The following is a 13499-nucleotide window of genomic DNA, read 5'->3' as shown; positions in this document are numbered from 1 at the left end:
TACTTTGCCAACAAAGGTCCATCTTGTCAAAGTTGTGGTTTTTCCAGTAGTCACGTATGGATGTGAGAATTAGACTATAAAGAAAGCTGAGCGCCAAAGAATTGATGCTTTTTAACTGTGGTGTTGAAGACTCTTGAGAGTCCCTTGGACTGCAAGGAGATCCAACCAGTCCATCCTAAAGGAAATCAGTCCTGAATATTCATTGGAAGGACTGATGCTGAAGCTGAAGCTCTGATACTTTGGCCACCTCATGCAAAGAACTGACTCATTTGAAAAGACCCTGATGCTGAGAAAGATTGAAGGCAGGAGGAGAAAGGGATGCCAGAGGATGAGATGGTTGGATGGCATCATTGACTGGATGGACATGAGTTTGAGTAAGCTCCGGGAGTTAGTGATGGACAGGAAAGCCTGTTGCAGTCCATGAGGTCGCAAAGAGCCGGACACGACTGAGCAACTGAACTGAACTGTATAATAGAATTAATAATAGAACCCAGATTATCACAGCTCATGTCAAATGGAGATGGGTGGGGTAGGGAGCAGGCTCTGACTCAGCAGACCTGGGGGTGCCATATCCCAGGGCTCTGACCCCAGATGGCCCAGCAGCCCGTCCTCTTACACGTGGCGCAGACATGATGGCCAGAACATGCAAACAAGGCCTCACAGAAAGCTAAGGGAGGGCAGACGAGATCCCAGGATGGGGCCCTGCCCCTATGGAAGGTGGCCCACTCAGAGCAGCCCACCTTGGACCCCTCCACAAGGCACCCCTCTCCTGGCAAACACGGCTCCAGGAGGACAAGAACATTTTGCATGTATGAGTGTGTTTGTGCTTTTCTTTTTCTGGGAGGATGAGTCCTCCTCATCACTCATTGGATTCTCAGAAGGGTCTGTAAACTACCCAGAAAGGTTAAGAACCACGGTCCTTAAAGGAGCGCTCCAGCCCACCCAGCCCAGCTCCCGACGCCCTTCCATGTGGTGGCGTCCAAGCCTGAACCAGCAGTGTGACCGGGCTTCGTCATCCATGCTGAACTCCAGAGGCACCCACGGGGCAAATGATGATGATAGTGCCTCTTAGCAGGTTTTAAGGCCTCTTCAACAAACATCCACACCATCACCCCCGGTGTCCTGTCTCCTGCAGGAAGGGGCAGTGCCCACACAAGAGATGGGGACAGTAGATGTTAATGACTTTGCAGGCATGCCCGCCTAACCCAGCCGATGCGCGTGGGCAGCTCACATACGTCTTGGGCCCTCAGAAGAGCCCTTAGCGGGGGAGACAGCCCACCACTCTGGGCTTCCCTTGGTGCACCTGGGCTACCCCTCCGCCTGCCAGCGCTCTGCACCCCCGGGACACACCCGCTTTGAGGGCATGATCTGTGCTGCTTGCCAAGAGCCTGGTCATGCCTCCAGCCAGAGCTCATTCGGGAAGACCCTGAGAGACACAGAGATTCCTCCAGGACTCAACAGAGTAAGGATGAGGCCTGTCTGTGCTGCCCTGGCCTTCATGTCACCCCTTGTCCACAGCCTGCTCCCTGCCTGAGGTCATGCCCTTCCCCAGGCAAGTGACTCCAGGACTGACTCCCGTTGTCCAGCAGGACCTGCCCCTCCGCTCAGAGCAGTCCCATAGGGAGCCTCTGGTGGTGATGGGCGCCATCACCCATGGGGCCCTGCCTACATAACCTCTTCCTCAGGCAAGTTAGGACCCTCCCCTTGGTCATGAAACCAACAGACGGCCCAGAATCCCTCAGATCACCAGCTGGCTCCCAGCAAGCCAACTGCAGAGCTGTCTTTAGGAGAGTCATAATTCCTCTCCTTGGCTTTTCAGAACTTCCTGGTATACAGCAAACTCCTGTGTCTTGGGACCCGTTGACATTCGCATTGATTCCCCAGCCATTACGGTCCTTCAGGGCTCTATTTTAGAGTCTTTCATGACCACATTTTGCCCGTGAACCAAAAACCCAAGCCAAGGGCAGTCATGTTGGTAAACTTCCAGAGAGGGTTGGGCTTGTTTGCCTCTCATGAACCTGGGACACCTTGAACTTGTCATTCTAGAAGCCCTGATTCTAACGTAACTGTGCTCTTTCATCAACCGTAATCTGAAGACACCAGCACCAGGAAAGCAGTCAATAAAAGCTGGCTGAACTGAAGGCGAGGACTTTGAATACCTGCCAAGTCAGTTGTTTCTGTTACAAGCATTCAATGAACATTTATTGAGTGCCTGCTGGGTGCCCGGCTCCAGGGACCTGGAGGGGAATACAGCAGGCGTCATCTTCAGGACACGAGGCTTAAGGCGCAAAATGGCAGCAAACTGCTTCTCCTTCTCTCCCCGGGTACCCTGGCTGATTACACAGTTTACTCGGGCTGACAGCCTCAATATTTATCTCACAGCCTGGTGCCAGCGTACCAATTACGGAAGAGTGCTCCCGGCCCCAGACTTCCCACTGGATAATTGGCAGTGAGTGGCTCTTCTGAGGGCCCAAGACGTATGTGAGCTGCCCACGCGCATCGGCTGGGTTAGGCGGGCATGCCTGCAAAGTCATTAACATCTACTGTCCCCCTCTCTTGTGTGGGCACTGCCCCTTCCGGTGAGAAGTGAAGGTGTTAATAACCTGTTTGCATGCGCACTTAGTCACTTGGTCGTGACCAACTCTTTGCAACCCCATGGAATGTAGCCTGCAGGCTCCTCCATCCATGCAATTTTTCAGGCAAGAATACTAGATTGGGTTGCCATTTCTTACTCCAAGGTATCTTCCCGACCCAGGAGTCGTACCCACATCTCTTGTGTCTCCTGCATTGGCAGGCAGATTCTTTACCACCAGGACCACCTGGGAAGCCCCAGCCATAGTGACCATTAATGGTGTGCAGAGCCTCCTAACCAATTTCTCCCAAACGCAGCAGTGGAAGTGCCTCCTCGAGCCTTGCGGCTGCAGCTGCACCACTCATTCCATCACCTTCCCTTTCTTTGTGCTGCAGCTGGAGCATTTCAGAAGTCAGGTCATCAAGGCCACCTACGGACGAGCGAAGCCGTTCCAGGACAAGCCCGTCTCCGATCAGCAGGTTTGTCCCTCTTCCCCGCTTTCTTCCTCGGGGACCTGGGACTCCAGACACTGGGAGCATATGTTTCTGTTTTTTATTGGTGGCGCATATTTTTCACACTGTTGCTACACCATGAAGATTTGTTTTGATATTCTGGGATTTCCTGGCTTTTAGAGTAAAAGCCAGTTAAAGTGTTGAAGCCTTGAAGTGTTTCTGTGAAAATCAAATGGAACCACCCAGGCCTGTGTCTGGTCTCCAGGCCTGCGTGGTCCACCTCCGTTAGTCCCACGTGGAAAGAGCCTTGCCGTAGAGCAGGCGTCCTGGCTCGTCCCTCCTGAAGAGGGCAGCCAGCAGCAAGGATGTGCCTCTGGCTGTAAGGACTGAGTTGTTATTCTTCTGTTTGTCCCCTCCAACCCTGTGTCAGCACGCGAGTGAAAAATTTACACCATGGACTGCTCTCGGATAACCCAGCCTTCTCTTTCGGGCCCCAGAGCATCAGGCTCAGTGTGATGAATCACTCCCAGAGTTCCGAACAATCTAGAACACACGCAGGGCCACATGACAAGCCTTTGGCTCTTAAAAATCATCTCTGATCCTGGGAAACATGCCCCGGTGACAGAGCCGACATTCCCTCCAGAGCCATCACCCAAACGTGCCAGGATCTCCCTCCCCAACCCTGCAGAGATGGGAGCTCAAGCCCATGCCCTCCCCCCACCCAGGGCCCCTTCCCCCAGAACCACCCTGCAATGTCAATCTTTTTTTTTTTTTTCTTTTTCCCATTAGTTAATAGAGAAGATCACCCAGGTCACTGAGGACAACATCAACTTTCAGCAGAAAAAGTGGACCCTGCAGAAGGAGACCCAGCTCGGCCTCTGCCGACAGGAAGAGGTCACAGACAGCATTGAGAAACTGAAGAAGGCCTTAGACAGTTGCCAGGTGCCCTCCTCCGCTTCTCACCCGTGTCCCCCATGGCTCACGTTGTGCTCCTTGTTCAGAACATCGTCCGGCTCTGCTTTCTGCCCACCTTCTCTCTTGCTGGAGAAATCTGTTTGAGGTAGAAAACAAAGGACCTCAAAATCTGCCTCCCAGGTGAACTTGGTGTGGCCAAGAAAAAGCTGCCCAACGCTCCCCTTTGAGAGGCCTCTGGACCTCAGGGGAAGAAATGTGGCTGTTCAGTCACTCAGTCGTGTCTGACTCTTTGCGACCCCGTGGACTGCAGCATGCCAGACTTCCCTGTCCTTCACCATCTCCTGGAGTTTGTTCAAACTCTTGTCTGTTAAGTCAGTGATGCCATCCAACCATCTCATCCTCTGTCGCCCCCTTCTCCTCTTGCCCTCAAAATAGCCCCGGGTTATTTCCAGAGAAACCAAGAAAACATCCTGCTCTTCATTTGCGTTTTTCTTTTTTGTCCCAGCAATGGAAAGGCTGCTCTTACCCTAGTTGCCTTTGACTCTGGAGGAGACAAGACTGGTTCAGACCGACCACCACCCCCCCACCTCCCAGCCCCCACCCGGGGAACCAGCTTTATCAGAGCAGGCAGCTGCTTCTGCTTTCTCTGGAAATAAGCAGCTGCTATTTGGGGACTCTGTGTGAATGTTGGCTTGTCAGCACTTTTTCAAGTCAGGAAATCGGACTTTCTGACCAGCTTGTGTGTTGATCTCAGCAGGAATTTTGTAGCCAAATTTGGTTCTCATTTCAGCCAAATCGTCCTTGGCAATTTGGCTTTGGAATTGCCTGTACCTAAACATGGGATCTCTTCCTTTTTCTGGGTTCTTTTTTATTTCTTTTTACTTATTTTGTTTATTGGCTGCACCAGATATTATTTGCAGCATGTGGGACCTTCAATCTTCATTGCTGCATATGAGATTTTTTAATTGTGGCATGTGGGATCTAGTTCCCTGGCCAGGGATCAAACCCGAACCCACTGTATTGGGAACACGGAGTCTTCACCACTGAACCACCACAGAAGTCCCTTTTTTTGCTTTTTATGTTATATTGGGGTGTAGCCGATTATATCTTGGGCTTCCCTTGTGGCTCAGCGCATAAAGAATCTGCCTGCAATGCGGGAGACCTGGGTTCGATCCCTGAGTTGGGATAATTCGCTGGAGAAGGGAAAAGCTACCCACTCCAGTATTCTGGTCTGGAGAATTCCATGGACTGTATAGTCCATGGGGTCGCAAAGAGTCGGACACGGCTGAGCGACTTTCACTTTCACTTTCATAGCCAATTAACACACCATGTTGTGCTAGTTTCAGGTGAACGGCCAAGGGACTCAGCCATCCATATACATGCGTCCATTCTCCCCTGAACTCCCCTCCCATCCAGGCTGCCACATAACTTTGAGGGAGTTCCATGTGCTGTACGGTAGACACTTGTTGGTTATCCATTTTAAATATAGCCGTGTGTACATGTCCATCCCCAACTCCCTAACTATCCCTTCCCTCCATGAGGAATTGCTGTCCCCACAGCAACCATAAATTCATTCTCTAAGTCTGTAAACACGGGGTCTCTTTGACCATCAAAAGTCCCAATTAAAGTGCACACAAAATAAAACTGCCCCCTCGTCCCACCCACCCCCTAAAAGGCAACTAGAAGTGGGCCATCCCAGGGCACTTCCCGCTTCAAGAACACATCAAGAACACTGCTCTCTGTGGGTCACGATGGTCGGGTGCTATTTCTGGCAACGGTGTCCTGGCTCCTCACGACCTCCTCTCTTTCCAGGCTTGTATGAAGATGTCGTGCTGTAGCAACGACCTGAGGAAGGAGGTCAGCTTCCTGCAGCGCCTGCAGGTGAGCCCACCTGTCTCGGGGCTCCAGAAGGTGTCACTGGACATCCTGCGCCTGTCGCTGTCCTGGCTGGAGGAAACAGAGCACCTCCTCCAAGACGTGGGCATCCAGTTCTCCAGCTCCAACAAAGGTAACGGCAGCCCTCTTCTCCTGTAGTTGCATGACTGAAATGTCACGTCAAATCTGATCGCGACGGGACATCTGTTGAGGGAGGCTTCTTGCTGGGTGTGCGGCCAAGCGTTCCCTTCTCCAGACTTAACTTCGCTTCACCACTTGAGAAGTGATGTTCCAGGAAAAGAGTATACACAAGTGAGACATGACTGCTGGAGAAAAATGAGATGTGACAGAGGCAATAGGAAGAAGCAAAATTATGCCAAATCTTCTCTCTTAGAAGTTACCGCATATATATAAAAATACACTGTTTTTAGAGCAGTTTTGGTTTCACAGAAAAATTGAGAGGATGATATGGAGATTTCCGAGGTACCCTCCATTGCCATTCATGCACAGCCCCCCCCGTTATCAACATCAGCACCAGAGAGGTACAGCTGTTGCAGCTGATGAACCTCCATGGAAACATCATAATCACCCAAAGCCTATGGTTTACATTGGAAAGAAAAGTGCAAGTTGCTCAGTCATGTCTGACTCTTTGTGACCGCATGGACTATACAGTCCATGGAATTTTTCAGGCCAGCATACTGGAGTGGGTAGCCTTTCCCTTCTCCAGAGGATCTTCCCAACCCAGGGATTGAACCTAGGTCTCCCACATTCGGGGGGATTCTTTACCAGTTGAGCCACAAGGGAAAACCAAGAATACTGGAGTGGATAGCCTATTCCTTCTCCAATGAATCTTCCCCACTCAGGAATCGAACCAGGGTCTCTGTGTTGCATGTGGATTCTTTACCAACTGAGCTATCAGGGAAGCTATCGGGTTTACTTTGGGGTTCACTCTTTTTCATTTTAATTTTACTGGAGTGTAGTTGATCTGCAGTGTTGTGTAGGGTTTACTCTTGTTGTACATTCTATGGATTTGGGCTTGGACAAATGTGTGATAACATGTAGCTACCATGGTAATATCATACGGAATAGTCTCATTGCCCTGAAAATCCTCTGTGCTTCCTACCCGACCCCCAGTCCCTGGTAACTACAGATCTTTTTTACTGTCACCATGGTTTTTTGCCTTTTCTAAAATATCCTATAGTTGGAATCATACACCTTTTCAGATTAGTTTCTTTTACTTAATAATATGCATTTAAGTTTCCTCTAAGTTTTTTCATGGCTTGACAGCTCTTTTTTTAGTGCCAAATAGTATTCCATTGCTTCCCAAGTAGCGCAGTGTAAAGAACCCTCCTGCCAATGCAGGAGATGCAGGAAACAAGGGTTTGATCCTAGGGTCAGGAAGATCCCCTGGAGTAGGAAATGGCAACCCACTCCACTGCAATATTCTTACCTGGAAAATTCCATAGACAGAGGAGCCAGGCAGGCTACAGTCCAAGAGGCTGGCTGAGTGACTAAGCCCTGAGCAGCGTTCCATTATCCACTCACCGACTGAAGGACATCCTGGTTGTTTCCAAGTTTGGACAATTATGAATAAAGCTGCCATAAGCATCCACGTACGGGTTTGTGTGTGGGCGTGTTTTCAGCTCCTTTGAGTAAATACCAAGGGTGTAGTTGCTGGATCAGTGTGGTTAGAGTACGTTTAGTTTTTAATGAAAGCACAAAGCTCTCTTCCAAAGTGACTGTATTTTGCATTCCCACCAACAATGAGTGAGAGTTCCTGTGGCCTCACATCCTTGACAGTATTTGATATTGTCAACACTCACATTCGTTGTATAACTTCCAAGGCATTTTCCCATGGAAAGAGCTGTGTGAGTCTAGGCAAGTTATTCCCCTCTCTGTGCCTCAGTTTCCTTATCTGTAAAATGGGGATAATAGGGTGTACTCACACCATAGGATTCTTGTGAGGATTAAAATGCATTAATATGTCTAAAGTATTTAAAAATAGTACCTATCATAGAATAGGCTCTACCTGTAAATGTTAATTGATTTATTAATTTTACAAAGAAATAATGTCATACCCAGTTTTCTTTAGTTTTGTTCCTCACAGTACATCATGAACATCCTTCCATGTCAATACACACATCATCACTCACTGATGATGAGGAATCCCACTATGTAGGATGTGCCATAATTTATTTAGCCAATCCTCTATCTTGGGCATTTAAGTTGTTTCCAATTTTTCACATATAGAAATGATGCTGACATAAATATTGTTAACCTTATCTTTATCATCTGAGATGTGGAAAGATATGAACCACTTTCACTCAGCAAAGATTTATTGCAGGTCTACTAGATACCAGGCACCATACCAGGCGGAGATATAATGGGGTCAAAAACAGGTAGAATCTAGATCTTGGCTATAAAACTCCTCCTTCTTTACTGTGAGTCTGAACTCTTTCATAATAAAATATTGCTGAGACAACAGGCTCTATCCCAGCCCTTGTAAATTTTATGGTCTCAGGAAAGGATAGGCTCTTCAGTTCAGTCACTCGGTCATGTCCAACTCTTTGCAACACCATGGACTGCAGTACGCCAGGCTTCCCTGTCCATCACCGAATCTCGGAGCTTACTCAAACTCATGTCCATCCAGTCAGTGATGCCATCCAACCATTTCATCCTCTGCTGTCCCCTTCTCCTCCCACCTTCAACCTTTCCCAGCATCAGGGTCTTCTCAAATGAGTCAGTTCTTTGCATCAGGTGGCCAAAGTATTGGAGCTTCAGCTTCAGCATCAGTCCTTCCAATGAATATTCAGGACTGATTTCCTAAAGGAAATCCCTATCCAACTATCCAACTGATAGGAAATTTCCTAAAGGACATCCCTATCCAACTATCCAGCTGATAGGAAATCAGTTGGTTGGATCTCCTTGCAGTCCAAGGGACTTTCAAGAGTCTTCTCCAAAACCATAATTGAAAAGCATCAATTCTTCGGCACTCAGCTTTCTTTATGGTCCAACTCTCACATCCATACATGACCATTGGAAAAACCATAGTTTGCCAACATTTGTTGGCAAAGTCATGTCTCTGCTTTGGAATATGCTATCCAGGTTCGTCATAGCTTTTGTTCCAAGGAGCAAACGTCCTTTAATTTCACGGTTGCAGTCATCATCTGCAGTGATTTTGGAGCCCAAGAAAATAAAGTTTGTCACTGTTTCCATTGTTTCCCCATCTATTTGCCATGAAGTGATGGGACAAGATGCCATGATCTTAGTTTTCTGAATATTGAGCTTTAAGCCAGCTTTTTCACTCTTCTCTTTCACTTTCATCAAGAGGCCCTGTAGTTCTTCTTCGCTTTCTGCCATAGGATGATGTCATCTGCATATATGAGGTTATTGATATTTCTCCCAGCAATCTTGATTCCAGCTTGAGCTTCATACAGCCTGGCATTTCACATGATGTACTCTGCATATAAGTTAAATAAGCAGAGTGACAATATACAGCCTTAACTCCTTTCCTGATTTAGAACCAGTCTGTTGTTCCATATATAGTTCTAACAGTTTCTTCTTGACCTCCATACAGATTTCTCAGAAGGCAGGTAAGGTGGCCTGGTATTCCCATCTCTTGAAGAATTTTCCACAGTTTGTTATGATCCACACAGTCAAAGGCTTTGGTATAGTCAATAAAGCAGAAGTAGATGTGTTTCTGGAACTCTCTCGCTTTTTTGATGATCCAGTGGATGTTGGCAATTTGATCTCTGATTCCTCTGCCTTTTCTAAATCTAGCTTGAATATCTGGAAGTTTATGGTTCACGTACTGTTGAAGCCTGGCTTGGAGAATTTTGAGCATTACTTAACTAGCGTGTGAGATGAGTGCAATTATGCCATAGTTTGAACATTCTTTGGCATTGCCCTTCTTTGGGGTTGGATTGAAAACTGACCTTTTCCAGTCCTGTGGCCACTGCGGAGTTTTCCAAATTTGCTAGCGTGTTGAGTGCAACACTTTCACAGCATCATCTTTTAGGATTTGAAATAGCTCTACTGGAATTCCATCACCTCCATTAGCTTTGTTCATAGTGATGCCTCCTAAGGCCGAATTGACTTCACTTTCCAGGATGTCTGGCTCTGATGTCCAGTGATCACACCATCGTGATTATCTGAATCATAAAGATCTTTTTTTGTATAGTTCTGTGTATTCTTGCCACCTCTTCTTAATATCTTTTGCTTCTGTTAGGTCCATACCATTTCTATCCTTTATTGTCCCCATCTTTGCATGAAATATTCCCTTAGTATCTCTAATTTTCTTGACAAGATCTCTAGTCTTTCCCATTCTATTGTTTTCCTCTATTTCTTTGCATTGATCACTGAGGAAGGCTTTCTTATCTCTCTGTGCTATTTATTCTTTGGAACTTGGCATTCAAATGGGTATATCTTTCCTTTTTTCATTTGCCTTTCACTCCTCTTCTTTTCTCAACTGTTTGTAAGCCCTCCTCATGCAACCATTTGCCTTTCTGCATTTCTTTTTCTTGGGGATAGTCTTGATCCCTGCCTCCTGTACAATGTCATGAACCTCTGTCCATAGTTCTTCAGGCACTCTGTCTATCAGATCTAATCCCTTGAATCTATTTTTCACTCTCACTGTATAATTGTAAGGGATTTGCTTTAGGTCATACCTGAATGGTCTAGTGGTTTTCCCTACTTTCTTCAATTTAAGTCTGAATTTGGCAACAAGGATTTCATGATCTGAGCCACAGTCAGCTCCCAGTCTTTTTTTTGCTGACCATATAGAGCTTCTTCATCTTTGGCTGCAAAGGATATAACCAATCTGATTTCAGTACTGATCATCTGGTGATTTCCATGTGTAAAGTCTTCTCTTGTGTTGTTAGAAGAGGGTGTTTGCTATGACCAGTGTGTTCTCTTGGCAAAATTCTGTTAGCCTTTACCCTGCTTCATTTTGTACTCCGAGGCCAAATTTGCCTGTTACTCCAGGTGTCTCTTTACTTCCTACTTTCGCATTCCAGTTCCCTATAATGAATAGGACATCTTTTTGGGTGTTAGTTCTAGAAGGTCTTGTAGGTCTTCATAGAACCCATTCAGTTTCAGCTTCTTCAGCATTACTGGTCAGGGCATAGACTTGGATTACTGTGATAGTGAATGATTTGCCTTGGAAATGAACAGAGATCATTCTGTCGTTTTTGAGATTGCACCCAAGAATTGCATTTCAAACTCTTGTTGACTACAAGGGCTACTCCATTTATTCTAAGGGATTCTTCCCACAGTACTAGATATAATAGTCATCTGAGTTAAATTCACCCATTCTGGTCCATTTTAGTTCACTGATTCCTAAAATGTCGGTGTTCACTCTTGCCATCTCCTGTTTGACCACTTCTAATTTACCCTGATTCATGGACCTAACATTCCAGGTTCCTACTCAGTATTCTTTACAGCATCAGACTTGACTTCCATCACCAGTCACATCCACAACTGGGTGTTGTTTTTTCTTTGGCTCCATCTCTTCATTCTTTCTGGAATTGTTTCTCCACTCTTCTCCATTAGCATATTGGGCACCTATCGACCTAGGGATTTCATCTTTCAGTATCCTATCTTTTTGCCTTTTCATAGTGTTCATGGAGTTCTCAAGGCAAGAGTACTGAAGTGGTTTGCCATTCCCTTCTCCAGTGGGCCATGTTTTGTCAGAACTCTCCACCGTGACCTGTCTGTCTTGGGTGGCCCTACACGGCATGGCTCATAGTTTCACTGAGTTAGACAAGGCTGTGGTCCATATGATCAGTTTGATTATTTTTTATAATTGTGATTTTCATTCTATCTGCCCTCTGATGGATAAGGATAAGAGGCTTATGGAAACTTCCTGATGGGAGAGACAGACTGAGGGGGAAACCTGGTCTTGTTCTGATGGGTGGGGCCATGCTCAGTAAATCTTTAATCCAATTTTCTCTTGATGGGTGGGGCTGTGTCCCCTCCCTGTTGTTTGACCTGTGTCAAACTATGGTGGAGGTGATGAAGATAATGGTTATTTCCTTGAAAGGTCCCGAGCATGCACTGCTGCACTCAATGCCCCCAACCCTGCCACAGGTCACCGCCGACCTATGCCTCTGCCGCGGAGACTCCTGGACACTCACGGGCAAGTCTAGGTCAGTCTCTTATGGAATCACAGCTCCTTTCTCCTGAGTCCTGGTGCGCACAAGATTTTGTTTGTGCTCTCCAAGAGTCTGTTTCCCCAGTCCTGTGTAAGTCTGGCGGCGCCTATGGTGGGGTTAATGGTGACTTCCTCCAAGAGGGCTTACAACATACCCAGGTCTGCTGCACCCAGAGCCCCAACCCCTGCGGCAGGCCACTGCTGACCCGTACCCCTTCAGGAGACACTCAAATAGTCAAAGGCAGGTCTGGTTCAGTCTCTATGGGGTCTCCTGGTGCACGCAAGGTTGTGTTTGAGCCCTCCAAGCATCTCTGGAAGGTATGGGGTTTGATTCTAAACATGATTTCACCCCTCCTACCTTCTTGCTGCGCTTCTCCTTTGCACTTGGATGTGGGGTATCTTTTTTTGGTGGGATCCAACATTCTCCTGTCGATGGTTATTCGGCAGTGAGTTTTAATGTTGGAGTTCTTGCAGGAGAAGATGAGCACATCTTGTGATAGGCTAGGATGGGCAGTTACCAAAAAGTCACTCACGTGTAAAACTTTAATGGGGACAATTGCTTTGAAGGAGAAGTGCAGGGCTCTGACCTGGACAGGGAGGGCAGGGCCTCTGCAGGATGCATGGGAGTTATTTGCCAAACAGGGGATGGCGGGGGCATTCTAGGTGAAGATAGCAGCATGGTGGTATCACAGGAAACAAGGAGAACACACGCAAGGGCTAAAAAATGGAGGCAGGAGTGGGGCAGGGAAGGACCAATGAGGGAGGTCACTGGGGGCTGTACCATGGAGGGCCCAGGGGCTTTCAGGTCCCTGGTAGGAAGCTCTGCTTTGGCCTTGGAGCAGAGAGAAGTCCATAAAAGGTTTTAAGTAAGGAACTGATGGAACCGGCTTGCATTTGGACACAGTCATCTCAGCTATGAATGGAAACTGTCCAGGAACGTGGCCAGCACAGAACCCTGGAGTGCAGCTAGAAGGCTGTCATAAGACACGATGGTGTCCCTTGCTATGGCAGAGAAAGGGGATGGAGAAAGAGAAAAGATTCCAGGGGCCTTTAAGAGATGAATGGAATTAGATGGAATTAGACATGGTTAGAAAAGAGGAAGGGGCTTCCCTGGTGGCTCAGTGGTAAAGAATCCACCTGCCAATGCAAGAGACCTGGGTTCAATCCCTGGGCTGGAAAGAACCCCTGGAGAAGGAAATGGCAACCCATTCCAGTATTCTTGCCTGGGAAATCCCGTGGACAGAGGAGCCTGGTGGACTATAGTCCACAGGGCTACAAAAGAATTGGACACAACTGAGTGACTAAACAACAACAACAACAAGAGAAACCACAGAGAGAAGCGGGGGTTGCAGATCTCCACGCTTCTGGCTTGTGTACAAGTACAGATGTGGTTCCTTCACTAAACTCCACAGTAAGGAATGCAACATGAGGACCAGATTTGAGGGGGAAGATAGTGAGAGTTGCCTGGAGACATCCCAGATGAGCTGCCAAGGATGCAGCTGTCACCCTGGATATCTAGCCTGGAAATGAATGT

At 47.4% G+C, this 13499-nt stretch overlaps 1 protein-coding gene across 1 annotated transcript in view; it reads left to right on the top strand.

Moving 5' to 3' along the window:
* FHAD1 (forkhead associated phosphopeptide binding domain 1) overlaps positions 1–13499 on the top strand; it is a 171084-nt gene that overhangs the window by 88329 nt on the left and 69256 nt on the right. The window contains exons 12-14 of the mRNA XM_065937152.1: positions 2968–3051; positions 3814–3966; positions 5752–5947. Coding sequence (XP_065793224.1) covers positions 2968–3051; positions 3814–3966; positions 5752–5947 — 433 coding nt within the window. The remainder of the gene's footprint in view (positions 1–2967; positions 3052–3813; positions 3967–5751; positions 5948–13499) is intronic.

The sequence above is a fragment of the Muntiacus reevesi genome, chromosome 5 (assembly GCF_963930625.1).
Source record: "Muntiacus reevesi chromosome 5, mMunRee1.1, whole genome shotgun sequence".
Classification (NCBI taxonomy): domain Eukaryota; kingdom Metazoa; phylum Chordata; class Mammalia; order Artiodactyla; family Cervidae; genus Muntiacus; species Muntiacus reevesi.
This window is presented reverse-complemented; position numbering and strand designations above follow the sequence as displayed.